This window comes from Neodothiora populina, assembly GCF_041146345.1.
Source record: "Neodothiora populina strain CPC 39397 chromosome Unknown canker_contig_8, whole genome shotgun sequence".
NCBI classification, from domain to species: Eukaryota; Fungi; Ascomycota; class Dothideomycetes; order Dothideales; family Dothioraceae; genus Neodothiora; species Neodothiora populina.
The window spans coordinates 1,237,016-1,263,963 of record NW_027191411.1 but is presented as its reverse complement, the minus strand read 5'-3'; the positions used below and the strand labels follow the sequence as shown (position 1 = coordinate 1,263,963).

The 26,948-nt window shown below is 53.1% G+C and overlaps 6 protein-coding genes across 6 annotated transcripts; 4 read left to right on the top strand and 2 right to left on the bottom strand.

Annotated features, from left to right (window-relative positions):
• Positions 1-377: 377 nt before the first annotated feature.
• AAFC00_006887 (uncharacterized protein) lies at positions 378-2,288 on the top strand (the record flags this gene model as incomplete). The annotated part of the gene is made up of 5 exons (XM_069346909.1): positions 378-590; positions 648-677; positions 1,638-1,802; positions 1,853-1,923; positions 1,982-2,288. 5 exons carry the CDS (start codon positions 378-380, stop codon positions 2,286-2,288), a joined length of 786 nt encoding a protein of 261 aa, XP_069199787.1.
• A 325-nt stretch (positions 2,289-2,613) lies between these two features.
• AAFC00_006886 (uncharacterized protein) lies at positions 2,614-4,379 on the bottom strand (the record flags this gene model as incomplete). Its single annotated transcript, XM_069346908.1, has 5 exons — positions 2,614-2,805; positions 2,912-2,977; positions 3,057-3,420; positions 3,502-4,153; positions 4,220-4,379. The coding sequence occupies 5 exons, from the start codon at positions 4,377-4,379 to the stop codon at positions 2,614-2,616; spliced, it is 1,434 nt and encodes a 477-aa protein (XP_069199786.1).
• A 1,001-nt stretch (positions 4,380-5,380) lies between these two features.
• AAFC00_006885 (uncharacterized protein) lies at positions 5,381-7,384 on the top strand (the record flags this gene model as incomplete). Its single annotated transcript, XM_069346907.1, has 1 exon — positions 5,381-7,384. The coding sequence occupies one exon, from the start codon at positions 5,381-5,383 to the stop codon at positions 7,382-7,384; it is 2,004 nt and encodes a 667-aa protein (XP_069199785.1).
• Positions 7,385-8,487: 1,103 nt separating this feature from the next.
• AAFC00_006884 (uncharacterized protein) lies at positions 8,488-10,736 on the bottom strand (the record flags this gene model as incomplete). Its single annotated transcript, XM_069346906.1, has 3 exons — positions 8,488-8,533; positions 8,657-10,411; positions 10,510-10,736. The coding sequence occupies 3 exons, from the start codon at positions 10,734-10,736 to the stop codon at positions 8,488-8,490; spliced, it is 2,028 nt and encodes a 675-aa protein (XP_069199784.1).
• Positions 10,737-15,848: 5,112 nt separating this feature from the next.
• On the top strand, positions 15,849-21,205 carry AAFC00_006883 (uncharacterized protein; the record flags this gene model as incomplete). The annotated part of the gene is made up of 2 exons (XM_069346904.1): positions 15,849-20,151; positions 20,205-21,205. 2 exons carry the CDS (start codon positions 15,849-15,851, stop codon positions 21,203-21,205), a joined length of 5,304 nt encoding a protein of 1,767 aa, XP_069199783.1.
• A 4,103-nt stretch (positions 21,206-25,308) lies between these two features.
• Positions 25,309-26,926, top strand: AAFC00_006882 (uncharacterized protein; the record flags this gene model as incomplete). The annotated part of the gene is made up of 3 exons (XM_069346903.1): positions 25,309-25,335; positions 25,403-25,617; positions 25,681-26,926. The coding sequence occupies 3 exons, from the start codon at positions 25,309-25,311 to the stop codon at positions 26,924-26,926; spliced, it is 1,488 nt and encodes a 495-aa protein (XP_069199782.1).
• Positions 26,927-26,948: the final 22 nt, after the last annotated feature.

The window sequence follows — 26,948 nt, the reverse complement described above, 5'->3', positions numbered from 1 at the left end:
GAAGGCAGTCTATTCTCGGATTCATTTGTCGCCAGAGAACGAGCTACCACGGGCAATCACACCACTTGCGCGATCATATCCCACCCAAATCATACGTCGCCTGCGTTGTTTGGTTATTAGTTGACTCGCTTCATCACCATCACCGGCTCTCCCTTCATTTCGTACAGTCGGAAATCGGTGCCTAAACCTTCACCTATCTTTCGTCAGACCGAGCTTCCTGGAGATTCTCCGGGTTCAAGCAGACTTTCGCCCTCTACCTTTGCCAGGTAGACAAACACAAGCTCTTTCGAAGCGATACCTCGCCTTCGAATCATAGCCATCCATCCTCACGTTTGTTGATTCACCAAACTTCGCTTCATCCCCAAAAACCCTACAACATGTCTTCCAAGCTCGATCAGAGTCTCGATGAGATCACCGGCGCTCGTCGTGCTAACGCTCGTCGCCAACGCGGCGGCAAGGCCCGTGTCTCCACTGGTGGTGTGACCAAGAACACTGTCCCGAAGCCAGCAAAGCCTACCAAGGCTACTGCTGCACCTGCTGCTCGCCCTATTCCTCTTAGTGGAGAGAGCAAAATCATTGTCAGCAATCTGGTATGCGCGCGCCCTGTCTGTCTTATCATTCTCCTGGATCTCAACTGACATGACTAGCCTTCCGACGTGAATGAGCAGCAAATCAAGGTACGTTGACTGGCGTGGACGAAGAACGACGTATTTTGCGGCTTGTTCTGTTTCGATCATACCTTTCATTCGCCCATTCTCGATTATATGGAATGATGGCTCTTTTGTCCGTTGCGACATGAAATTCTCAAGAGGTTCCCGCTCCACCACGATGCACTCTCCTCAGCTCGGCGCACTTCTGAGTGCTGCTTGGAGGCGAAGACGGGATCGAGGTAGCACGCGTCACTGAAGAAACCTGTTCGGCATAAAAGACTGTGTGGCGAGCAGATCTTATCCGACATGGTGCAGTCGACGATGGATGGAAACCTTGAAGACGTGCAGTGCCCAATCTCAGCACGACTGCTGCCTGTCAAAGTCTGAGATGGCAACGAAGAAAGCGCGTGCGGTGATAGCGAGTGAGCATCGATGAGCACAGCAGCGAAAGATTTAGCACAACAACTTGGACACAACACTGGCCCAAAGGCCCTGAATCCAACACCCCGATCCAGCGAAAGTGGGATTCTGGTATCCAGAGAAAATACTTGTAACGCAAGCCACACTTGAGGCACGAGGTCCGACATGTCCACTGCGCTCATGTTCGACATGACTGGTTTTCTTACGGATTTCGACGACCTAAGCGGCTGTCAACAAACGACATCTGGACCCCCTCCTGGATCAAAATTACCATGTGCAATGCGATTGGGAACAAGGCTCTTTGCGCTTGGATCAGTCTTTACCACACTTTAGTGGCCTGTGATGACCACTTTTTTGGACTCGGTACCGCCTGTTCGAGCACACCTCGTGTCGCAGAATACTAACCCGCGCTGCTTGCTCATCGGTGCTCGATATATGCAAAGTCTACAAGCAGACATGCCGAAATTGCTGCAATCGCTCGCTAGATCGCTACGTCGACTTGTCTTGCTGGAATTCCAAGCGTCGTGATCCCTATCAGATGTGGACTGACGCCTTATGTTTTCTCAGGAGTACTTTTCATCGACTGTAGGACCCGTGAAGAAGGTTCTTCTCAACTACAACAAGATTGGTCGCAGTGTTGGCGTCGCCACAATCATTTTCCTGAAGGCTACCAGCGCTGCAGAGGCTGCAAAGCAATATGACGGTGTCAAGGTTGACGGCAGACCCATGAAGGCAAGTGCGACGGAGTCTGTGGCATTTGCAAAATGCTGACGATTATGAAGATTGAGGTCATCCTCGGTGCTCAATATGCACCAGCACCCGCTCCTCCAAAGTCACTCGGCGACCGCATCGCGTAAGTTTTTGGGTCCTTTGCATTTCTGTTAAACTAGAGGTGCTAACATGAGAAAAAGACAACCCAAGAAGGAAGCTGCCAAGGCCAAGGCGAAGCCCAAGTCTGCCGCTGCTGGACCGAAGCCAGCCACTGCTGGTGCAGGCGAGGCTGCAGGCACCCGCGGTAAGGGACGTGGCAAGAAGGGACGCGTCGGCCGCCCCAAGCCCAAGAGCGCCGAGGAGCTCGATGCAGAGATGAGCGAATACTTTGCACCCGGTGAGACCAACGGTGACGCTTCTGCTGCCGCCGTTGCTGCGAACGGAGCCGGTGCAGCACCAGCTCCCGCCCCTGAGGGCGATGCTGCCATGGTCGACGAGGTGCTCTAGAGTGAAGTCGGGTCGGGCGGGCATTGGGAAAGAGATCGATGGACGGACAGAGCACAGTAACGGCACATGGTCAGCAGGCCGGGGCCGGGGAGGGCTGTGGGCGTGTATGATCCGGTAGTTTCACTTATTCCATAACCTTTTTTTCTTTTTTATCATCGTCTTCTTTTCTTGTCAGTGCATCGTGAAGGAGAGACAAGAAGGGAGGGAAGGAGAGCAGACACAAGAGTCATAATATATCTTTCATAAAAACCCCGAAGAAGCGAGAGTATCTAAAACCGGCCGGCCCACCACCCAATCATGTCTAGACTAACCGCCGCGAAAGCCACTACAAGAAATACTCGCCCGTGCGACCTCGTCCGGCAGGGACAGCCCGCCTGTGATCGGGCACGGCAGAGAAAATGGTGAAGTCGGGCTCGAGGTCGTCGCCCAGAGTCATAATGGACGCCACGTTGCCGCATCTGTAGCAGTAGTTTGGCGCGGACCAGACGGTCACCACGTCTTGGTTCTTGAAGTGGTACTGTTTGTTTTTGATATTGCTCGTCAGCGGGGTTATTGGAAGTGGATGGAGAATTGGATGGGTAAGGAATAGTTGGGAGGGGGGAAAAGAGAGGGGTGGAACATACCTTGTAGCCTTCGTTGACGAGCTGATGGGCTCGGGCGATCAATTGCAGGCCGTTGACGTGGTTGAACTGTTATTGTAGCCGTGTCAGTAGCCATCTCGACGGACCAAAAAGAGATGAGGCAGTGGAAACACAAGAAGAAAGTTACCTCAGTGGCGACCTTGTCCCCAAACAACCACCCGGCTCCTCTCGGACTGACGGCCCAGGTATCGACTTCCTCGGGGTCGCTCCACACGAGATCGCAAAAGGCGCCCTCGTGAGGGATCTCCTGGGCGCGAGCGACGACTCGGATCTGGTCGAGGGTGCGGATCTCCGGGGAGAGGCCGCCGTGCACGCAGAGGACTTTGCCGTCGACGATTGCGGCGAGCGCGAGGAAGTCGAAGACTTGGCAGCATGACTTCCACACCGAGGCGTTGCCGTACTTGGTCTGGCATTCTTCGTAGAAGCCGTACACTTGGGTGATCTGGCGGGACTCGTGGTTGCCGCGCACGAGGGTGATGCGGTGGGGGAATCTGGAAGGGGGGAAGGTTATAGTCAGATGATTGGAGACAGACAAGGGGGGGGGGAGCGGCGGGGATGAGAAAAGGACTCACTTGGCCTTGAGACACATGAGCAGAGTAAACGTCTCCAAACTGAAATAGCCTCGATCGACGAAATCGCCGAGGAATATGAAGTTCTGCTTGCCCGTGTTGTTGCCCTTGTTCGCCGAGCTCTTGCTGCGCCCGGCCATGGGACTCGTGGGCGAGCGCTGCGACACGGCGATTCCACTGTCGCTGTCATCGTCGTCGTCGTCGTCGTCGTCTTCGGCGCCGTTGTCGTCGCTGTCGTCGGCCGGGCCTCTGTCATCTTGACCAAAGCTTCGACTCCTGATCCTGCCTCTCTGCTCGTCGTCGTCGGCGGCGACTGATGAGTTCTCGTTCCGCTCGTCTTGGTCTCCCGGAGGCGATCCCGACGAGGCTGATGCGGCAGACGTGTATGCGCTGTCTCGCTGGAATCGGCGCTTCATCTTTCGCTTGACGCGCGGGTCGGCGATCTGTGTCGGGGGTTCGATGTCGGCGGCCGAGATGGACTTCGGCAGTGGCGAGGCCAGGGGGGCGTTCACGGCAGGTTGCGCCGCAGGGTTGTCGGGCGATGGGTCTGATGGCATGCCGCCGGCGACTGCGAACAGCTCGAGCAGGTCGTAGAACTGGCCATGGATGTCTCCACACACGGTGACCGGGGTTTGTACAGGTTGTATGTTTGATTCTGTAAAGCAGAAAGGGTGAGCAATTGCAGCAAAACGAGGGTCATAGATGAAAGTGGTCGTTTTACCTTCCATCAAACACTCCTTGACAATCTCACATAACCGCTTCATGTCGCTCTCCGGGAGATATCTGCATTGTTTGGCTTGCTCGAGCCACTCGTCAGGGCCAGCATTGGGCGGCAGATGCGCCGGACCTGGCTGGGGGACACTGCCGTCGGAGCGAGCCATGTTTTGTCGTGTGTGGCTTGTTATGGCTGGGGATCAGGAGGCGAAGGAGGAGCGACGACAAGAAGTGGTGTCGTTGATGGTGGTGAAATAGAGCTGGGCGAGAACAGCTTCGGTATGACGGAATACAATATATATAAATACCATACAGGCGCGACGGCGACGCGAACGGGGATCAAGGCCAACGAAGGATGCGCGGGGTTGTAACGTCAGTTATTAATTATCATGTCTGGGATGGAAGACGGAGACGGACATGTCGATGGCCCCCTTGGTGGGCAGATGCCGAGGTGGTGGCAGTAATCCGTCAATCCATCAATCGATTGATACAATCAACGTTACAATTCACATGCATCTATGAACTACAGCCTACTCCCTTCATCGATCATCCACGACCATCTGATTACCTTGATTCTCGAGTCTGGTTCGCCTTGGATCAATGGTTTGCGACAAGCGAACACATTTGGGTACAGTGTTGACAGCAATTGATATACTGTAGAGACTTGACCCGTGCTTTATGCTTTTGCAATATCTACAGGTTAGGCGGACTCATGATTCAAGGTACAGTATGAGAATAGAAGTCAGAGCATCGTGCATCAAGAGCAAGGTACAAGTACAGTAATCACAGTAATCACAATGGCATAAAGTCAGTCAGCAGAGTGTAAAAGGCGACTCAATATATGCTAAGGTAAGGTATCTTGTAGTACAATAATCAGTATGGGGTAAACGTCAGATATCACCACAATCACTTCTGAACCATTCACGTCGACACCCGACCGAGTCTCTGTCACTCTGCGACTTTTAGTTGTGTCATAAGGTATTCACGCTGTATGTGCATGAGACCATGCGCTCAACTGTGTCATCTTAGATGTGAATCAGCGCCGCAGTAACCTGATCGCCTTTTCTCATATGGCTGCTGCCGCTGCCGCTGCCGCTGCCGCTGCCGCTGCTGCTCATCGCTACAAAAACAATATCTGAGTCGCACTTGTCGACTCAACCCTCTCAGGATGCCGCCCAAAGGCAACAATCCGGCAGCTGGCCACAACAAAGGCCACAATCAGTCCCAAGGCTCATCCCATCACACAAAGGGACTTCTTTCCGTCCACCCTTCGGCCATGAACCAGACCTCTTCTCACCAGCAGAACAACAACTCGCCGCAACAGCAACAGCAACAGAATGCGCCATCTACCAAGTCAAGCGTGCGGTTGAAACTCCAAGTGCGCAGACTGCCACCCGCCCTCAGCAAACAGGAGTTTCTCGATGCATTCGGCGATGAATGGAAACCCATGGGCGGCAAGGTGGACTGGTTCGAGTATCGCCAGGGCAAGACCAGAGCTCCTGCCAAACTGGCCGAGCAGTCGCGCGCATATCTCCACTTGGTCAATCAATCCCACACGAAGCCCTTCGAGGCCAAGTTTCTCTCCATTACTTTTCATGATGCAAAGGGCTCCTACAATGATCCCAACCTCAGACACTTGCTCCCGACTCTGGAGTTCGCTGCCAACCAGCGCGTCCCTGCCGCGAAACAGCGTTCCGATGCCCGTCAAGGCACCATAGACCAGGACCCCGAATTCATCCATTTCCTCGAGGCCGAGACCCAGCCCGTCACCAAGCCGCCAGCCCTCGACACCCTTCCCGCTGCCGACAAGCCGCCGGAGAAGCTCGCTTCCACCCCTCTCCTCGACGACCTGCGCGAGAAGAAGGCCAACAAGGCCAAGGCTGCCGCCTCGTCCAAGCAGTCCAAGCCAACGCGCGCCGACGCAAAAGACGACAAGTCAAAAGACAAGGAAAGGGAGCGGGACAACAAGGACAAGGCAGGCCACAAGTCCTCCAGCTCGAGAGACTCGACCTCGAGCAAGTCGACTAAAGCTGCCGCAAAGCCTACTCAGTCCGCCAGGGACGACGCAAAGGACAGCGCCAAGTCCAACAACAGACAGTCTGCGAAAGCCGCCCCGGCGAACTCGCAGTCCTCCGCTCCATCGTCCAAAGGCGATCAATCATCTGCTGCCCCCGCTGCACCGTCTTCTTCCACACGTAAGCAGCGCGACCGCGTCACTCCCAATGCCATCAAGACGATGCTGCAGAGAGATCTCGGCATTTCACCGGCCGCTGCATCCTCACCACGCACACCTGCAGCTGCCGCTACCGCTGCCACTACCGCATCGACCAACGCCGCCGCGCCTTCGACGGACTCCAAGCAATCTCAGAAGCCTGCCAAGGCACAGAGGAACCGCAAGGGCAACGCCGCCGAGAAGAATCGTCCGCAGACTCCGGCACAAGATGCCTCCAAGGACTCGAATACTGCGGCGCCGCCAGCACCTGCTCCGTCTGCAATCCTGAAAAAGACGCCAGCCACGAAACCCACTTCGAAACAGAACAAGGCCAAAGCCAACAACAACAACAACAACAACAACAACAACAACAACAACAACAACGACGGCGACGACGCTTCGGCCACTGCGGCGCAGACAGCGGCAGCTCCGGCTCCTGCTCCTTCACAGTCCGCTGCGCCTGCTAAACCTGCCAAATCTACCTCCAACGCCGCTGTCGGCGCCACCAAGGCATACCTCAAGCACGCAAACGCCTCCCAAGGCATCACCGAGCCTCTAGTCATAGCCGCTCTGTCCGTCTTCGGGCCCGTCGCCAAAGTAGACATTGACAAACGCAAGGGCACCGCACTGGCCGAGTTCAAGACCACCGAAGGTCTCAAGGCCGCCATGGCCAAGCGCAGCATACCCGTCGCCCAGGGCGCAGTCGAAGTCTTGGAGTACAGAGAGAGGCCCGCTCAAGGAGGAGGAGGAGGAGGCGGCGGCGGCGGCGGAGGCGGAGGAGGCAGAGGAAATGCCACCGCCAATGCACCCGCTCGAAGTGGCGCGAATTCGAAGGGCAAGGGAAGGAACAGCAGGAATGCAAGCACTGCCAACACTTCTGCTGCAGGAGCCACACCTGCCACTCCCGCGCCTGCATCCGGCCCTGCAGACGCCACGCCTAAACCTTCAGACGCGACTTGAGAGAGAGAGAGAACACGTATCGCGCATATCCAGGCCTTAACAGTGGCTTCCTATCACTACTTGAGCATTGCGACTTGCAAGAGTCGCTCAACCTCACCACACGCTGGAAATGGCGTCATTCAAGCTTGACGCAGAAGACTACACAGCCATACTAGATGGACATCTCACTATTGTCTACAAAATGCACAGTCTCTTGCGAAAAGGACGGGAAATGCACCGTGCATCCTACTGATAGACTTGCGACGAGGTACACTGTCCTCCATCAAGCACCACAGAGACATAGCTTATCAAGAAGAGAAGCAATACTGCAATTCCGCCTAACTCGCTGGCAATTGACAAGCTCGGTTCCTCAGACATGGATCAAGTCCCGTCGGCTAGGCGAATTGTAGGGCAAGCAGACACGGGTATACAGTCTTTTCTCACACATGACTCCACAAACAGCGCACCGCCGTCCATGCGTGTCTACCCGTGTGACTGCGCTTTCCAACACTCAAGGTCAAGACTCGACAGTAGATACAAGCTATGACAGAACACTATCCTCCCCCGCAGCACTCTTTTTCTCTCGCCATGACTGCGAATCCTCCTATAAGCTGAGACTACAAATATACGTGTGTGTGTGTGTGTATGTTTTTGTCTCCATTCTCCACCAGTCCAATCATCGGCATTTGTCTTTTGGGTTAACATTTCAGATCGTGAATTACATGCATGCATGCCCCCTCAAACCCACTCGTCCGGTCAAAGTGGTTTGTCTGTTCGAAATCATCACATCATGAAACACGTGTATTGATCGAACTAATCCAATCGAGATGACAAAGCTATGCAATTCAGGATTATCATCATGTCTCGTGTACATGACAGAAATACTGTATCAGGGTCATTGACTGTTTCACAAATCCGTGGTTCAGCCATCAGCCAGGCTCCCTCCCTGCCCCTGATTGAAAGCGTGGTCTGGTCTGATAGTGAAGAAAATGTATGGTTCGGACAACATCATCTCGCCCCCCTCCCACATCGTCGATCCATACCGGCGAGATCATCAGCTTTAGCACGTAGCCAGCTAGCGACTCGACTTGCAAAGAGAGGTTCAATTTGCTCTGGGTCGTTCCTTATGGCAGGCTCAGGAAGAGAGACTTCATCTTGGGGAAGTTGGGTCTGTCCGAGCAAAAAAGGACTTGTCAGCTGCGTTTTCTTCTTTCCCGTCCCCAGCGTGAACACAACGTAAATCACGAACTTTGGGGAAACCAAGAGCGAAAAAGGAGAAAGAAAAAAACTCACGTTCCCAACCCCGTAACCGGATCCCACCCCTTGACAGCACTAAACCCCTCCGTGCCACACCCCGGATTCGTGCCATTCGTGATATCATTCAGCACCTCCGGATGCTGGTACAGCACGGGATTGACGAACCCAACGGGGCCCTTTCCAGCCGCCAGACGCGCCTCGACGATGCGGTTCACGATGGCCGCGAAGATGGGCGACGACGCCGATGTGCCGCCCGACAGGCCTGTTTCGCCGCCGTTGTACACGGCGATATTGTCCCCGTTTGCGGCGACGTCGGGGATGCCGCGCCCGTTGCGGTTGTACAGGCCCGCTGGAGTCGAGTTGTATTGTCCGTCGGTGTAGTAGGGGTACGGCGGGTTGTGGTGCTCGAAAAAGCTCGCGACGGCGGAGGCTTGGTAGTCCGGGATGGGGAAGATGTTGGAGAAGCCGCCGCCGGACGAGTAAGCCGATCGGTAGGGCGCGCCGGCGGGATCGACGACGGCGCTTTCGGGCTCGAAGACGCTGTGCCCTGGGTAGACTTTTGTCGCGCCCACGTTGGTCAGCCAGGGGCATGAGTTGGGCTGCGTGGGCGAAAAGATCGTGGCGTCGGGTCCCAGGCAGCCGTTGTCGCTGCCGTCGCCTGGGATTCCGCCGACGCCTGTGTCGCCGCTTGCGACGAAGATGCTGACGCCCTGCAGGCCGAGCTTGAGGAATTCGTTGCATTGCCGCTGTTGGTAGTAGGCTGGGAGGTCCTGTTCTTGTTCGCCGTAGGAGATGGAAATCACGTTTGTGGGCTTGTAGACGCCGCATTGCAGACTGCCTTTGTAGCCGCCTGGGTTGGGGTCTGGGTAGCTAGGGTCGAGGTCGGGGTCGTCGCCGGTCTCGCCATAGGCCGAGTACGTGCAGTAGGAACCGTCGATGGCGTCGAAAAAGGTGTTGAAGATGCCCGTGGCTGTACTGTCGGGGCTCGTCGCGTAGAACGAGTCGTCGACTTGATACAGCGTGGTTGTCTGTGGATAGATGATCGGGATTGCGAGTTCAAAGTCTAGGTCAGACTCGCCTCCGGCGTCTGCGACCGACACGGGAGCCGAAGCACCATCAATGAAGTTCGGGATCGGCTTGGTCCCCGCAGGAATGTAGGGAGTGAAGTTGGCAAAGAACAAGTCCAGATCCTCTTGAGCGTAGTAGTCGCCTTCCTCGAAGAGACCCATCGAGTTGTTGGGGCTGACCTTTGCGTTCGGATCCTGGGGTGGGATATGATAGAGAGCCTGGATACATGCTGGAGTGATGGCAACGTCACAGCTGGCAAGATCACTCTTGTTATGAGGCATATCCCAGAAGGGCCTATGCTTGGGAGGCTTCCACCCGTATGGCGATCCTGGTTTTCCAGGCTTGCCCCATGAACCTCCTCCATACTTTCGACCGTCACGCGGGGAGATTCTCGCGCCCTTGACACCAGGAGTGATATAGTCAATATGATCCGAAAGCACTCGGGGCACATGATACTCGTCACAAGCAGCCATGGAGTTACCGCTTGCACTATGCACGAATTCATGGAATTCGGTCGACAAGAGATTCCCGGCTTCCTCTGCCGTTGCATCAAAGGCCAACCACGCCTTGTTGTCGCTGTGAGCGATTCTGTCCTTGGCTATACCTCCATGACTGACGAGCCAGTCTCTGACAGCGTCGACGGTCTCATCAGCTGGTTGAAAGGCGGCAATGATCTCATCAGAGGTCCAGTGTTTGCCATAATTGGGAGAGTCCGGGTGTGATCTAGAGAGAAACGTGCTCATCAGCACCTCTGCCAACGTCACACTTCAGGTGCAATGCAGTCCACGGCCTGGCATGGCGGCGAGAACATATCAACTTACACGTCCAGCAGCCACTCGGGGCCTTTATGCAGGTTCTGCTGCTTCAGACCAACGCGTACCGGCAAGATACTCTTCTTGTCGAGTCTGTCTCTTTTGACCCATTTCGAGTCAATGGCATGATGTGGCAGGCCTCGCCTCTCATGCACAACATGTGTCTCTGGGATCGGGCCTGCCGTGACCAACGCGACGAACGCAGTCGCGTAACATGACAAAGCGGAGAGAAGCATCTTGAGTGAAGAGAACGAAAGCGACTTCTTATTTGCTGGCGGAACCAGAAAACAGCAGCAGCAACAATTCACCTACGCCGCGACTGAAATGTGTGTTTGCGAGGGAACACGAGAAAGAAAAAGAAGAGTAACCAGATCTCTGAACTTCAACCTGGGTGGTCTGAACCTCTTTGCTCTATATATAGGCGAGACCAAGTAATCGTCTGTATCTACCTTTTAGTGTTTTCTCGCGCGTCCAGCGACCGCACTGCATATAATGCGCTCTGATTCTTTCATGCAGGCAAGAGAGCAGGCATTCGGCAAGCTTGATCCAATGATCCGTCTTCATCTATCCACATACAAGAACCATGTTCCCTAGGAGTAAAGGTAGGAGAAAGCAAAATCGGAACCATAATATGCATCGCCGTTCAGTCTTGCGCGAACGAAAAAAAGCACCTACCAGAATGGGTATTTTCCTTTGACGATCGGAAAAACAAGAGGTAGATAGACTGCACACAACTGGCTATCAGAAGATCTCCGAGACTAAGAGCACTCACTCCACACCCGCGCTGCCCGAATATACAGTACTCCAGACACACATGGTCTTGTAGGAAGGTCAATGTGGTCGTTAGAAACGGCGTGCTGTGCCCCCAAGGTCGGAAAGTCAGGAGAAACTGAAGCAAAAACGATGTTACATGTATTCGATGCCGTTGACAAGGCGAAACCAGGTGCGGTCGACTTTGCTTGGGTAGGTACCTGTTTACGATGCCTTGTGACGCGGGGGGCGCGAGCACTTACTACCTTACCTTTAGATACTGTAAGGTATTGCACAATCTGCGGGATATTGCGCCACTCTACCTTATCAACCTTTTCGTCGTGGTGGACAATATTCATCCAGACGAGCGTGCATGGCAAGCAAAGCTAAGGTAGAGTGCAATCGTTGCGCTATCATAGTATCAACACCTCGAGCTCTTCCGGGTGCATGTTTCAGGAGTAATGCCGAAGTTACTGTACGTAATTGCGGCGGGTTCGTCAACAACCTTCCGGATGCGGTAAGTTACAGTATCTTTGCGGCACGTTCACTTCTTCAACCTTGATGATGAGTCCATGAGGCATAACTACCTATCCACTTTATTGATGTCGAGTACACAAACAGATGCAAGAGGGGTATTATATACGCGCGAAGAAAGTACTTCACCACAACAAAAGATTGTGGGAACTGGGGCTCGTCTATAATTATGGCCGGCGGTGCTGTCGACGTTACGTAGAGGCATCCAAACGCCTCCTTATCGCGTGTTCTATATCCCATGACGAGAGTACGGAATCTGTAATGTTATCAATCGTGCTATCAAGATCCATCTCCTCAAATCTCTGCGCAGCTTCGAAGGGAGAAATAGCAGTAGAGCTGTACGGTTGTGACTGCGTCGCGGTCGTCCTTGGAATCGAAGAGGCTTGCACGGCTGATTGCGATAATGACATGTTCGACCGAAGCGATCTTTTTGGAGCTCGTTCACGCTGGCCGGACGCCCGACGCGCTAGCGAGCTCCCCACTGAGTGTCGCGAAGAAGGTGGAGGTCTATTGCGCTGTCGACTGCCTGACGATGAAGCGCGTTGGACTCCAGAACTGGAGGTAGCATCAAAGTTGAACAGATCATCCATATTGAGGAAGGACTGTCCAGAGCTCCTGAAGTCTTGGATGATATCTACCAAGCGCACAGATTGTTCCGGCTGGTGCGACCGCTGCTCGCGTGTAGAGTCTCGTGGTGACGATGGACGCCTCTGGGAAAGTATGAAATCTGGTGATGAACTTGGAGCTGAAGACTCTCGAGACTCGGGCTCAGACCCGAGCCGAGGCCCAGTCGAGACTGCTTCGCTGTGATTGTTCCCGCTCTGATCAGTAGGTTCGTCTCTCGCACCTTCAGAAACCTGCACTTGGGACTCATTGTTTCCAACTTCATTCCGAGATGAGCTCTTGCTACTGCCCGCGACTGGCACATCTATGGGTCGAGTTGTGCTGTTTATTTGCATTTGAGCTTTGAGATCTAAGCCACTAGAAAACAAGATAATTTCGGGATCATCGAGGCTTTGTCCTGGGTGGGGAGCGAACGTGGCTTGTTTCCCGCTCTGTCGCGGTTTGCTACTCAGAGGCTTAGAGCTTGCTGGGGATAGAAAAGGAGACATGCCCTCGAACAAAGCCTGCGTGTTTGGCAGTGGTGATCCCTGGCTTGCCGGCCCGAGTCCGACCTTGTCGTTGAACGTCTTGAAAGGAGTGATGGTATTGCGGCGATTGTTTTTGGGATGCAATGTCTGTGGGGTGTTGTCCTGCTCGGGCCTGTTCGGTCCCTGCGACTTGATCGGAGAAGAGGCTTCGAAAAGTGCGCGGTGAGCTTCTTCCATGGCTGCCTGAGTACTGAGGTATGGAACCGCTTCTTCTCCTGCTTTTTTAGAGTCGTCAGAATAAGACTTCGGATCTCTTTCCGTGATACTAGAATTCGGCTGCTTATCCAGGGCATTTCCGTTCGCATTTGGCTCCATTGGCAAACGATCCTGGCTTGGCGGAGTTGGAGTTGGTGTGTGAGACTCTTGGTTTTCTTTTGATACTGGCGTACTTACGAAAGAGGCTCCTGAATTTCGCATCGCCTTCCTTAAGCGATCAGAAACTGATACTCTTCTCTGAGATGCTTGTGAAGCAGGCAGCAGGCTGTTGGTATGACGATCAATGAAATCAAAGTGCACGGCCAGAGAGCCTTGGTCGAAGGACATATCGATGGCAGGTGGGAGCTTGCTTTTCGAAGTTGTCGGATTCGCGGGTGGCTGTGAAGAGGACTTTGGTTGGTTGGCATGCTCGGCCAATGGTACTGGTCCGGGCGGTTTGTGCAACGATCGGGACATTTGTTGATCATCAGAGGAACCGAACGAGACCTTTCGCGGCCTAGCCTTCTCTTCAGACTTGTTCTCTGAGGAGCACGTTTGTTGCTCCTGGAGAGCAGCACCAAGCTTTGGCGACGATGCTTTCCTCCTTATCATCAACGGAGAATCATACGAGGTGACGACAGACTCCATGTAGCGATTCTTCTGGCGTTCCTTCACAGAAGATATCCGCGACAGTTTTCCTTTTCGTTTCGAGGCTTGTGTTGAATGTGTGAACGAAGTCGCGTCGATTGCATTGTTGCTGTCTGATGGTACATGTCGAGGCGTGGGATCATGCTGGGTCACAGGGCGAGGTTGCGAACCAATAGACGGACGGTTTATAGGAGTGAAAGCAGATGGCTGCGACGCATGCCATTGGTCGGTCGATTGATCATCATCATTTGTGCTGTGAGACGCATCTCTGGCCTGCGGTTCCAAATCTGCCGCTTCTTGCACTGGCTTCTCTGCCGACGATCTCTCCTTCGCTTTCTCTGGTGCCTGCACTTTTACATCTTGGACTTTTGCTTCTCCACCCTTTCTAACTTGCGCTCGTACTACCGGCTTCTCCGGTTCCCTAGCTCGTTGTAATGCTTCTCCGTCCTCCTGCAAGTGCTCGGTTTCGTCAATCTCACAAGTTTGTATATCGGTGCGAAGCTCAGTCAATGCAGTGCTGCAAAGCGAGTCGTGATACATGGGGGATCCAATGACATGGTGAGCATATCTGTCAGAGCAAGATGAAGTCCTCGTGCCGAAGGGACCTCGCAATGCAGCCGAGGCAATAAACAAAGGCTTGCCTGACAAATAACTGCTAGCTAAGGTTTCGATTCGTCTTCTCTTGCTTCGATGACGGTCACTGTTTGTAGTGTCATCATAATCGTCGCCGGAGCCGGGGAACAATATATCCTGGTCACTCGCAACGTGGAGGCAAAGGTGGTAGTCAACGATGTTGCGATGATGATCACGAGCGCTACTCGACCGTATCCCGGACCATAAGCGGTGTTGGCGCGGCTGCCTCTGATTGAGAGCGGACATTGCTGGCGGTGAAGCCCAGCTGGTCGATGACGAGGTGCCGTGTCCACACAAAAGGCATTCTTTCAATTGCCTGATCCAGCGGCTGAGTGTAAGGGTGTCGGAAACACGGTGTTGTGGAGTGCAAGTGAGCCCAGCTCGACTCGCAGCAGGATGCAGTACCTTCTCGCCTATTCAACCAGGTCTTTGAAACTCTGCTAAGTCATCCAGCCAACCTCACTGTTGTATACTGAGCTCCACAAGAACTATAGAGGACTATCTTGACGTAGTCAGTAGCGCGCTGAGTGTCGAGACAATGATGTGGATGTCTCCAATCCTGTGGTTCTGGTGTCAAGCTAGTATGACTGACTAGACCAGACAGCGCCGCACTAGATGTACACCTTGGACATCCCCAGTCAAAAGCAAGATCTCGTATCTCGTATCTCTTTGCTCTCTGGGTGGATGTATGGGACAAGGTGCTTCCATGGCTGTAGACGCCAGGTCCCGCTGGTTGCCCCGGCAAAGCTTGGCGCAACGTCGACACAGCACAAGTGCATCTTTTCGTAGCATTTCGTAGCATTTCCTAGCTTTTCCTAACAAGCGGCAATGTCACTCCGCAAATAATAAAGCCACAGCTCACAAAAACACAAGTGTTAGACCCATCATTGCAAGCTAGACCCGTGCGATAGAAGAAAACACGGGCCTTCTTGCGCAAGAGAGCTTGTTCGCCGTCACTGGGTTGTTATTGTCATGATTGCCCGGGTCCATGCTTCTATCTCGATAGACTGTGCTCCGTACCACACTTGTGTTTGTTCTTGATCTATCTTTATATACAACTCTTCCTCCGCATTGATGTGTTGATGATCAGAATGTCGAAGCTGTTGACGAGCATGCGCATCATGTTAATCATTACTTTCGGGCAGTAAGATCATAACACAGGGCGATAAGTATCGTTATACAAGATATACACACGATATACGCCATCGCCATATTGTGCAACTGGTCCACGCTTCACCTTGCTGCTATACAGAGTCGCCTCTAGCGTCGAGGACCTCAATCTATACAAGCAACTTGGCTCATACCTCATGCTCGGCGTCGAAAACGCTTCCAAGGATTCTACCGCCATTCTTCCTGAACTCGGAAGGTGGTTGACATCGGAGTGAGGCCATCTTTTAGTGTCTCAGCACAGCTTTCACCACACCAGCACAGCGCAAAATGCCGGACCAGATTGCGCCCTGGCTTGAGGACCTCGATGAGGACTGGGTCGAGCCTGTGCCTGTGGCAAAGACAGCCGCAGCATTCCAGCCTTCATCTATGACATCGCCCGTCCCTGGCCCAACTTCACCTTCCGGCTCGGAAGCCTCTCAGTCACGCGTCAAATCCACATCCACTCGGCCGAGTCGCATCCCACGACGGAGCAGCGGCGCATACTCCGTCGCTTCTACTTCAGATCCTGCGCCGGGTAGTCTCAGACGTCGTGCTCCATTTACGGAAATCAGCAACAACACCCCCGGCTTCGCCTCCCCGACACATTCTGTAAGCCGCAAGGCGCGACCGGTCTCGCCCTCTGAATCGTGCGCTTCCGCTGGCTCTGTAGTCAGATATGATACGGTGGCGAGAAAGTCCAAGAGCAACTCGCCAGAAAAGCAAGAACCGCAGGAGTGGAAGAAGAGGCTGATTGATGGCGAGCTTGGCTATGGAGATCAGACCGATCTCTTTGCACCTTCCGGTTTGGAGAACATTTTCCAGTCCCCTTCAAGGCCCACAACAGCAAACTCATCCCAGCCGCCCTTGCAATCGTTCAGGAAGCTCTTCACTCCGCAGATGATCCCACCCTCAAGCCCTCCGCCATATCCATCCACAATCGACGGTAGCAGGAATTCATCTGTCCTATCTCCGGCCCAACTACCGGCGGATCAGCACTTACTGCAGCCCTCGAGTTGCAAACAGGCAGCCAATCGCACCATTAGCGGACAAACTGACTATTCGGGCGAAGGCTTCAGTCCCGTCTTCATTTCAAAACACACAACTGTCGACGGCCGCGTCGACTATGCCGCAGTCGATCACGATGTCTCGGAGAACATGTTGGATGAGAGCAATGTCTCGCTACCTCCACCTGCTGATCCTGACCAATCGGGCTTCTCCTCAGACCGCGACGACAGGACTTTTGACGACAACAGTGAGATGCCGACTGTACCTGATGTCTCCTTGCCCGACAATCTTCCGACTGGAACTCCTCCGCCCGTGCAAAGATCTGCCACTCCACTCGAACGAGATGAGAGCAGTATGCTGAGTCCTTCCTTGAGTCCCCCCAAGACTCGCCCATCGACCAGTCCATTAAAATTGTTTGGAAATTACGACACCTTCACCAACAACAGGCTCTTGCGTAGAATGAGTCAATTGGAAGATTTGGATCGAGAGGGAATGATGGATTCGGCAGTTGAGACCGAATCTAGGAACGGCGCTCGAAGCTATACTGCTTCACCCGACAATCCTGGAAGCCCAGCCATCATGTCGGGCCGCGCCTCTCGCTCCTCATACCTGGCGCGGAGATCTCATCATTCTCAGCCCCGGGAAGGCTCTCAATCTACACAGCGCCAGATCATGCCAAGTCTCAGCAGCTTCGGGGAGGGTGAACTCGACGACCACGACTTCGAGGCCGACCTTTCCATTCCTACCGCTCTGGATCTGAGTGAGCAGGACTTCTACGAGAATTCACCACCTCCAGATATCGCGCCTCCGGGTAGCAGGCAACCGTTCCGATTTCACCTTGACGAAATGGAGGCTCGTAGCTCGCTGAAGCTGAAGAGAAAGCTCTCCAAACGCAGCACTGCGAGATCTCGGCTTTCAGCCGACTATTCTTCCATCCAGCAGACCTTTCCTGCCGCTACAGGAGAGCGAGGTGAAAGTGTTGAAGGCAAGAGACCTCGCACGTCTCCATCCAAGGCCCCTACTCCAAAACGAAGACGGACTATCGTAGCCCTAAGTGGTGCAATGCCCGGTCTGGGTCATGGCTCCGAGATCCAAGTAAAAATTACCGGTGCAAGTACCGACGGTAGTCGTTCCGCCTCATACGAGGACGCTGGATCATGGAGGCGTATGAAAGACAGTCTTAGCAGACCGCGAAATCCAACCCCAGGACAGAGTCGCGAAAACAACGCTCGTGATAGAGATAGCCATGTACATCATGAGATCGATGAAGCGACCATGCATTTCTTGGATAGTTCTCCGAGACTGGAAGCTGTCAAAGAGAAACTGGATCTGACCGATATCCCAGAAGAATCTCTCACTGCCGAGCAAGCGCAATCAGTCGCTGCCGAGGTGGCCGCATTCACACTCCAAATGTCCAAGTCCGAGATCGAGGGCAAGCGTAGTCGGTCAATAACCACTCAAGATTTCCTCGACGAAGCGATGCATATCATGTCATTGATTCGAGCCCGGGGTAGACCGCACAGTGGTCTCGGAAACTTGGAAGAATCCGAAGCAGAAGAGGCTCTTGGGGAGACCCTATTACCGAAGAATGTGGCGCCAAGGTCTCCGTCTCCTCTACGATTATCCCGTCCGCCTTCTCGAGAAGGAGGTAATAGCGGGTGGCGACCTCGTAGCCGCACTCAGCAAGACCCAAGGGTTGCAAGTCGGCTTCGCAAGTTTCAAGAAAGCGACGATGAGCTGGACCTGGTAGAATCATCATTACGATCCTTGAACATGGGCGCTCTCGAAAACCATGCTGATCAAGATGCGCTCGCTGATACCCTGTCAAACATCAGAATTAGAGGGCCTCGTCCAGAGACTCGCAGACCACGAGGCGAATCAGATGTCAGTCACAAAAGCAAGGCATCGAAGACCCATGGCTCAAATCCGTCGCTAGACTCATCCAGTAGTCGCACGATTGGCACCCACTCAACTCGCAAATCGGATAACGTTGCAACACTTGCACCAGAGAATGTGGCGCATCTGATTCCTGAGGAAATCGGCGGGATGACATTTGACAGGGAGAAGCAGAAATGGGTCAGGATCAAGTCTGCGAAAAGAGTTCATCGCGAGATTCCTGTCTCTCCAGAGCACCCTAGCAACATCACCAGCGAAGACGATCCTTTCAACGACATCCCTGATCTTACAGTTGACGAGATGAAGGAGATGAACCGCATAAGTCGATCCAATTCCAATGGCCGCTCTACTCATGATCAGGCCCACCATCCGCAAGCCCCACCAAGTCGTCAAGGCACACGCCAGAAGTTGAGTGAATCCGCCGCGCCTAGGCCTGTGACGAGAGAAAACCAAGCTCCTCCACCCTTCAACTCCAGCTCAGCACCTTCCAAATACTCGGTGTTTGGGTCGAGCAAACAATTCGGATCGAGTCAGCAGCAACCACAAATTGATACGCGAGCAACGTCATGGAGCAATGAAGAACTCGCTAATCTCAATCGTGGCAAGACGCAGACTGGTCATGGGCTTCTTGATCTTGCTCATGCGAACATGCCCCATCCCATCTCGGATATTCCTGAGCATGTGGATGAGGACAGCGAACCCTCTGAGGATGATTCACTACAGAGCGGCGAGTCTGTGACGGAAGAGATACCGGCACCAAAGCAACGTCAGCGGACATCCTGGATTGCCTCCTCGTCTGGCTCTGCGAATAACCCAGGTCCACGACCGATGTCTCTTAGGCGACAAACACTGAATCGCGGCCTTCACACGACAACGCAAGATCAAAGCGAATTGTCATTCGTAGCTACTCTGCCCGACAAGCGCTTGATGAGTGTTTCTGTCAACCTCAGCCAGCCTAGCGCGAAGCGAGCGGCGCCCAGTCAAGATCTTGTCGTGCCGTCCTCTACGCCTGCACGCATCGACGGAACCTTCTATTTGAGTGATCTTCCCGACTTTACAATGAATGACGAGGATCCGGAGCGTCCATCTGAGAAGATGTTAGCAAAGCGTGTTGCGCAGCACACCTCCACCGACCGATACGGCATGGCTGTCCAGAGCTTGGTCAAAACTTTAACCGACGTGGAGCCTGATGAGCCATACTGGGAAGACATCAAGAAATTGAGCTTGCGCGAGAGGGACCTTGGCTCCGTCCACAATCTGGAAGACTTCTGTTCCCGCCTCGAGGACCTTGATCTGTCAAACAACAACATTGCTCATCTCGAGGGCGCCCCAATTTCCATCAGACGACTCAATGTCCGCTCTAATGCTCTTAGCAGTCTGACAGCGTGGAGTCACTTGATGAATTTACAATATCTCGACATCTCCAGCAATTCCATTGATAGTCTGGCTGGCTTGAGTATGCTGATTCACTTACGAGAAGTCAGGGCGGACGATAACCAGATTTCGTCACTAGATGGTGTCATGGGGCTTGACGGCTTGTTGAAGCTGTCTGTACGATGCAACAACATCGACAACGTGGACTTTGAAGGTTCCGAGCTCAAAAGACTCGAGGAAGTCGACTTGAGCGGCAATCAACTCACCACCTTCACTCAGGCAGAGTCTCTGCCATCTCTTTTCCGTCTCAACCTCGGTAAGTTTGAAATGTTGTCACAATTTAATCAAACGTGCTAACAGTTGACCAAGATGATAATGAACTACAAACCTTTGCTTCGAACACGCCTGCTTCGAAATTGGCTTTCTTATCTGTGCAGAGTAATCAACTCACTTCCTTTGATGTGTCGAACCTCGCAGCCCTGCGTTATCTGAATGTCGATGAGAATCGACTGTCGACAGTGGACGGCTTGGATAGACTACATGCTCTTGATACCTTGTCCATGCGTCGACAGCATACGACAAAGCTGTCTATTTTCGAGCAAGTTCTGCATACTCGATCCCTGAATTTGTCCTCGAATGCGATCGGTCACCTGGATCTTCAGCATTCTTTCCACAGCATTCAGAACCTCGAGCTCGCTTGCTGTGGGCTGCAAGAGCTGCCTGCAGACTTTGGTCTCAAAATGCCGAACTTGCGGGCGATCAATCTCTCCTTCAATGCGCTCAAGGATGTACGTCCGCTGCTGAACATCACACGTCTCGAGACACTCAACGTTGCCGGCAACCGCATCTCTCGTCTTCGCAAAACTCTGGCGACATTGTCTAGGATGCAGCACCTCCGTACTTTTGACGCACGAGAGAATCCGATCACTCTTGGATTCTACCCACCAACAACGACAGCAGCGGCACTGAAGGCAACATCGAACGAGCAAAGTCTGGTTCTGACATCCGGACTAAACAGCAGTCTAGAGATCAGATCAGAAGCACACATCCAATCAAGCGCAGCAAAGTCCTACAGCCTTCCACAAGCAGACCGAGTAGCAGACGCAGAACACTGCGACCGGCTCGACGAAGACGCAAAACTCACACGCCGCGTCTACGAGCTCATGCTCAGCCAAAGCTGTCGCGCACTAGACAGCGTAGACGGCTTACCGTACGACAAGAGCAAGATCGCAAGAAGAGATCACGTCTGGGACCGCCTTCTCGATCTCGGCGTTATGAAACGATCGTCTGAGAAGCGCGACGGGCCAGGAGGAGGAGAGGAGCCGAAAAGAGATGGGCGCGACACACCGACCTGTGAATTGGAGGTTTAGGAAGCCATTATTCAAAGTCATGGAGTTTGGGGTTCGGTCCAGAGGATTGGGTTGGGCATGTTATTGCATTAAGCGACGGAGTATTTATCCTTCTTTTTGCTTTTCGGTCGCGGATTCGTTATTGTTTTTGGTTTTGACTTGTTGGGTTTTTGTCCCTTCTCGATATATGTTATCGCTACTTTTCTGCGGCCTGTTTTTTCTCGCTTCGCTTCTTATCTCACAGGCAGGATACGGAATAGAGATTACTATTAATGATCATGATGATATCCTTTTCTCCCTTCGAGTTCTTCTGATCTCTCTACAACTGCACATTGCACCACAATTGAAACCGCACGTTGTAGTATCGAGGAGATATGACTGTCGATATAATCTTGCCTGACAGAACCCAGGGTGACCCTGTCCCAAAAAGTCCCCGAGCACCGAAGCAAAAAAAAACCAAAAACCAAGTTGAGGTGCTATCTGCGCTGCTCTTATCATGCGAGTTCCAAGTCAATGTTTTCATATTGTTGCTTTGTATGTTAGGCAAGTGAGATCGACCAATGTAAGAGGGACAGCGAACTTGAATAACTTCACAGGACGCTACGGAACAAACGAATGGATGAGTGCGTGAAGTGTATGTATGTACATCGTGTCATAGACGAAGAAGATAATTGAGAAAACTTTTGATCTTGATTCATGTGATTTACAAAAAGCATATATATATAAATATGCGAATGAAGTACTTGCATAGCAGTACACCTGGGCCCCCAAAATCCACGTAGATGCATCAGATAACCAAACCCATTTTAGCCCCATGTATCTGCTAAATGCTCCGTTCGCATCCCCGCAGAAAAACAAAACTCCTTGCCCAATGAATGGAATTATAGTGTTTGACGTACAAGAGTATTTTCATGTGACAAAGCCAGCTTGTCACAACGACTTGATCGTCAGAGCGACTGCTAGAATGATTGTCCAGTAGATGAAAGATATGCCGCGTATGAAGGTTGGTGCTGTCGTTGCGGCTTTGCTTTTCGTTGTCGTTGTCGTTGTTGACGAGGATTGCATTGTTGCGGGGCCTGCTGTGTCTATGACTGGTCTCGAGCTTGTTGTGCTAATCACAGTCGGTGGAGAAGAAGATCCACCGCTGCGCGATGCACCACTACTCGATCCGTCGTTCACTGAACGCGTAGTCGTGCTTGGGTCAACAGGAGGCGAGTAGAAAGTGACTGCACTGCTGCCGTCGACGATGAAATCATTCAGGGCCGCGCTTATGGTGTGGCCGTCCACGACTTGTGGCTCCCCACCGACTTGGACAGTAGCACCGTCGATGACAAACGCGTTGTGTGCTGCGGCGCCGACTGCCGCAGAGGCAGTAAACAAAGCGCCTGCTGCAGTGAACGTGATTGCGAGAGCGTGTGTGGAAAGTGTGTTGACAGGCCTTACAGACACTTGACTTGTGTCTGCGGACGTGGTCGCCGAGGGCGATATTTGACTTGTCCGAGCAGGGGATGCGGATGTGGTGGTTCCGGAAGGCTCTGAGCCAGGCAGAGTAGCTGTCGCAGCAGTGTCTGCAGGACGCAGAGCCATTGGCGGGTCGAAAAGAAAATTAGGAAGGACGTCGTCCCAGAATGAACACGTCGCCCATTCAAGTACCATATTACGGACCTGTGTTGGAACGGCGAGAGCAGGGTTAAAATCGCCCCAGATCGTCTCGCATTCTGCCGGTGGCGTGAAAGGGAATCCAGTGCCATTCATATTGGTGAGCGTAAGTTCGGACGTGCAGCGATTCGCGCAAGAATAAGCACTGGCGGGAACGGGATAATTGAAGTCGGCCCAATTGACTGCTGTGCCTGTACCTCTCGCGGAGAACCACCCGCCGCATTGGGTGGAAATGGCATCTGATGGTAGGGGCATAATAAAATTAGTGAAAGTAGGTCCAATGCGCATTCCAAAGCCGTCTTGATATGCAAAAAGTGTCTCGAAAGAAAGGTAGACAGATCCCGTCGTCAGTGTCGTCCCTAACGCTTTGAGCGTAGTGGGACCATTCGTGGGAGTGAGTGTTCGGCCACGAGTTCCACATAGGTCACCATCGACCTCGGTTACTGGAAAATAGGCGAGTTTGACGGGCCCTCCTCCGATGAGACATGGTCGATATAGATGTGCAGGGGAGCCACAGGCGCCAAGGAGTGTAATGTCATCAGGCGTCAAACTAGTGTTGTAATATAGATACATGCAATCCGTCGGATTCATGGTACATGGTGGCGGGCTGAAAGTAGGGAGTGCGGGAGTCAGAGTGGTGTAGAAACTCGACGTCCAGTTGAACGACGAAGTAATAGTGATCGGGATAACGTCTACCCGGGGACTTCCGTCGCATAGCTTGTACGTCGACACGCTTAATGGATATATTGTGGCCGTCGTAGTGGTGGCGAATTGCATCGTTGTAGAAGTCACTGTCGTCGAAAAGCTCTTGTCGCCGATGGCCGTCGACTGCCATTCGAGAGAAGAGCTGCGCCATGTTTTTCGTGCCGAATAGCATGACAGAGCATGAGAATTGATGGTTCCATTCACAGAAATCGAAGAAACCGCGCCATTCTGACTAGAAGCCGTACTGCTCGCAGGATCTACACCCGATGTTGATTCTGATCCATTCGAAACATAAGAGGCTGTGCCTGTCAATGCCTCATCTCGCGCGACGACCACTCTCGCATCATTGATTTGTATGTCTCGATCCGAAACACGACATGATGGGCTTTTCTTTTGTGCGACTGCAGTGACTATGAGCAAAAAGTTCAGTAGTCGTACAGCAGTAAGCATTTCCTGCAAGGTCAGTCGTGTGCGTGATAGGAAGCCCGAACACTGCGCAACATAGAGGAAATAAAAACCAGCCCGGGATTTGAGGTGATAAGGATAAGCAACTGAGAGTAGACTGAAAATTAGGAACAAATTGTGTGATCTGTGAATCTTACACTTGGTACTTGACGCAGATGGCAGTGGAGGACATAGTGACGCAGTGTGAAGTCGGACTTTCGCAGTTCCCGGGTGTACCTCCGTACGTAGGGACAGACCCTTTTCTTAGCTCTCTTTTTTCTTCCGCGGCAGGGGGGATTACTGTTTCACTTGCTGAAGTACCAGCCACCTACAACGGGATTATGGCAGTACCTTGCAGTTGACCCATGCTGGACGCAATCGTGCATGAGTACTTCACTCCACGAGGGGAACAAGCCTCGATGGACCGAGATGACTGCATGTCAAGTGAACTATATAAATTCAAGCAGTCGTCCATGTGTCAAACCTTGGAAGAGGTCGAGGAAAAGCTATCCACATGTGATCGTCGCCTCTGGGGACTGGCCACATGCTTTGACGTGCCTTTCGGCGACTCGGGTGTGGTCGCACGAGCAGGTCTTGGCAGTGGGATCTACTCCAGTGCTTGGCCAGACTTCATGGTTAAATGCATCTAATGTCCTTCTCGCCGCTGGGCGCCTGTCGCTTTCACACCTTCTCCTCTTCTACTCGTTCGGCGTACAAACAAACAGTATGAGGAGGGCAAGTAAGCGAGGTCGCCCGCTAGCCAGGGCTCATCGCCCTTTTATTTATGAGCAAGACAAATGAGTAAAGCCATAGATAAACATCCAACGTGTGGCGTCAAAACTAGCCGCATCCATCGCTTTGCGATAAGGCTAGTTGACCATTGGGCTTTCATTGTTCCCGACTACTGACTTGCCGCACGTGGTTTTTTGCTGACCGAAGGATCAACGGTGTATGCTTTTCCTGGTACAGCCAAGATATCCGGGTATGATCTAGTCCTTCTAGGTAAGGTTGAATATCGAACTTGACTCACCCCAGATATATATTCCGGGCAAAACATGACCTCTTATCTCGCCAAGCCGACATTTGAGTCCAATATCAGGTCTTTTCGATATTGATAGGAGATTCTGGGCGCGAGAAATGTAGTAAACATGCCCGGTAACGGGGCGGTATTGATGAGTTAGGCGAAGCAGTGACTGTAGATATAAACACGCACCTCTCATCACTTTCGCCCGACCTGGTAGGTGGTCGTTCCATTCTATATTCTTTCGTTTCTATAATCAAGCGACTGCAGCAGTAGCGTAGCTACTTTTGCCACAATGTCGACTCTGAGCCTCTACCCTGCAGTGAGTAACTAGATCTGACCGCTATAGCACCCTGCTCTTGGTTCTGACCATAATTCCCCCCCCTCAGCCCGAGTTTAACTCGTCCGAACCCAAGGGAGGAAACCCCCTTGAGGTCGATGTCAATGCACAGTATACTGGCTATGAGTTCCACTACATCTATCTCATCGTCTGCACATTCCTCGTGTGGTTGATCATCCCTGGTATCGGTCTTCTATATGGCGGTCTGGCCCGACGCAAGAGTGGTCTCTCGCTACTGTTCCAGAGTCTGATGGTTCTCGCTGTGTATGTTGCCCTGATACCTCACCCTCCCACTAATATCAATCCCTTGACTGATTTACTTTCCAGCACCACCTTCCAATGGATGTTCTGGGGTTACTCTCTGGCGTTCTCCCGCACTGCCAACTCCTTCATCGGTGACCTCAAGAACTTCGGCATGAAGAACGTTGCCGCCGCTCCTTCTCCCGGCTCCCCTTTCCTCCCTGAGATCGTCTTCTGTCTCTACGAGCTTCTCTTCGCTGCTTGCACCGTGCAGATCGTCATCGGTGGCTCTTTCGAGCGTGGCCGTATCATTCCCTCTCTCGTCTTCGGCTTCTGCTGGTGCACCATCGTCTACTGCCCCATCGCCTGCTGGACATGGAACGCTAATGGCTGGTTGTACAACCTCCCCTCTCTCGACTATGCCGGCGGTGGCCCCGTGCACATTGCCTCCGGCTGGGCTGCCCTCGCCTACGCCCTCGTCCTCGGCAAGCGCATGAAGAAAGGCGAGCACCCCCACACCCACGACAAGCCCCACAACACGACTCTCGTCTTCCTGGGAACCTGCTTCATCTGGTTCGGCTGGTTCGGCTTCAACGGCGGCTCGACGCTCAACGGATCCATCCGCTCAATGTACGCCGCCTTCAACACCAATACGGCCGCATCGACGGGCGCCATCGGCTGGGTCATCGTCGACATGATCAGACACAAGGGCCGCTTCTCCGTCGTCGGCGCCTGCGAGGGCGCCATCGCCGGTCTCGTAGGCATCACTCCCGCCGCGGGCTTCGTCAGCGTCTGGCTCGCCGCCGTCATCGGCTTCATCACCGCCGTCGTGTGTGCCTTGTGTCAAGACATCAACGAGTGGCTGCGCATCGACGAGGGCCTGTATGTCTTTAAGCTGCACGGCATCGGTGGCATGATGGGCTCGTTCCTGACCGGTATCTTCGCCAACTCGGCCGTGTCGGCCCTCGACGGCGTGTCCGCTTACACCGGAGGCCTCAACGGCGACGGCATGCAAGTCGGCAAGCAATTCGCTGAAATCACCGCCATCTCGGCTTACTCGTTTGTCGTCAGCTGTATCTTGCTTTTCGCGCTGAAATACATCCCCTACATGCACTTGAGGGTCAGCGCCGAGGCCGAGGAGAAGGGTCTGGATTTCGATCAGTTCTTCGATGAGCAGATCGGTGAGTGGGAGCATATGAGACATGGTGGCGATCTCGATGCCAATGCGAACACCGAGCAGTACGTCGTTCATGGAACGCATGCTGCGTCGCAGTCGTCTGAGGGTGGTCACACCCCCGTCGAGCGTGTCATGAGCAACAAGAGAGAGGATTAGAGAAGGGTTAGACCGGAGCAGA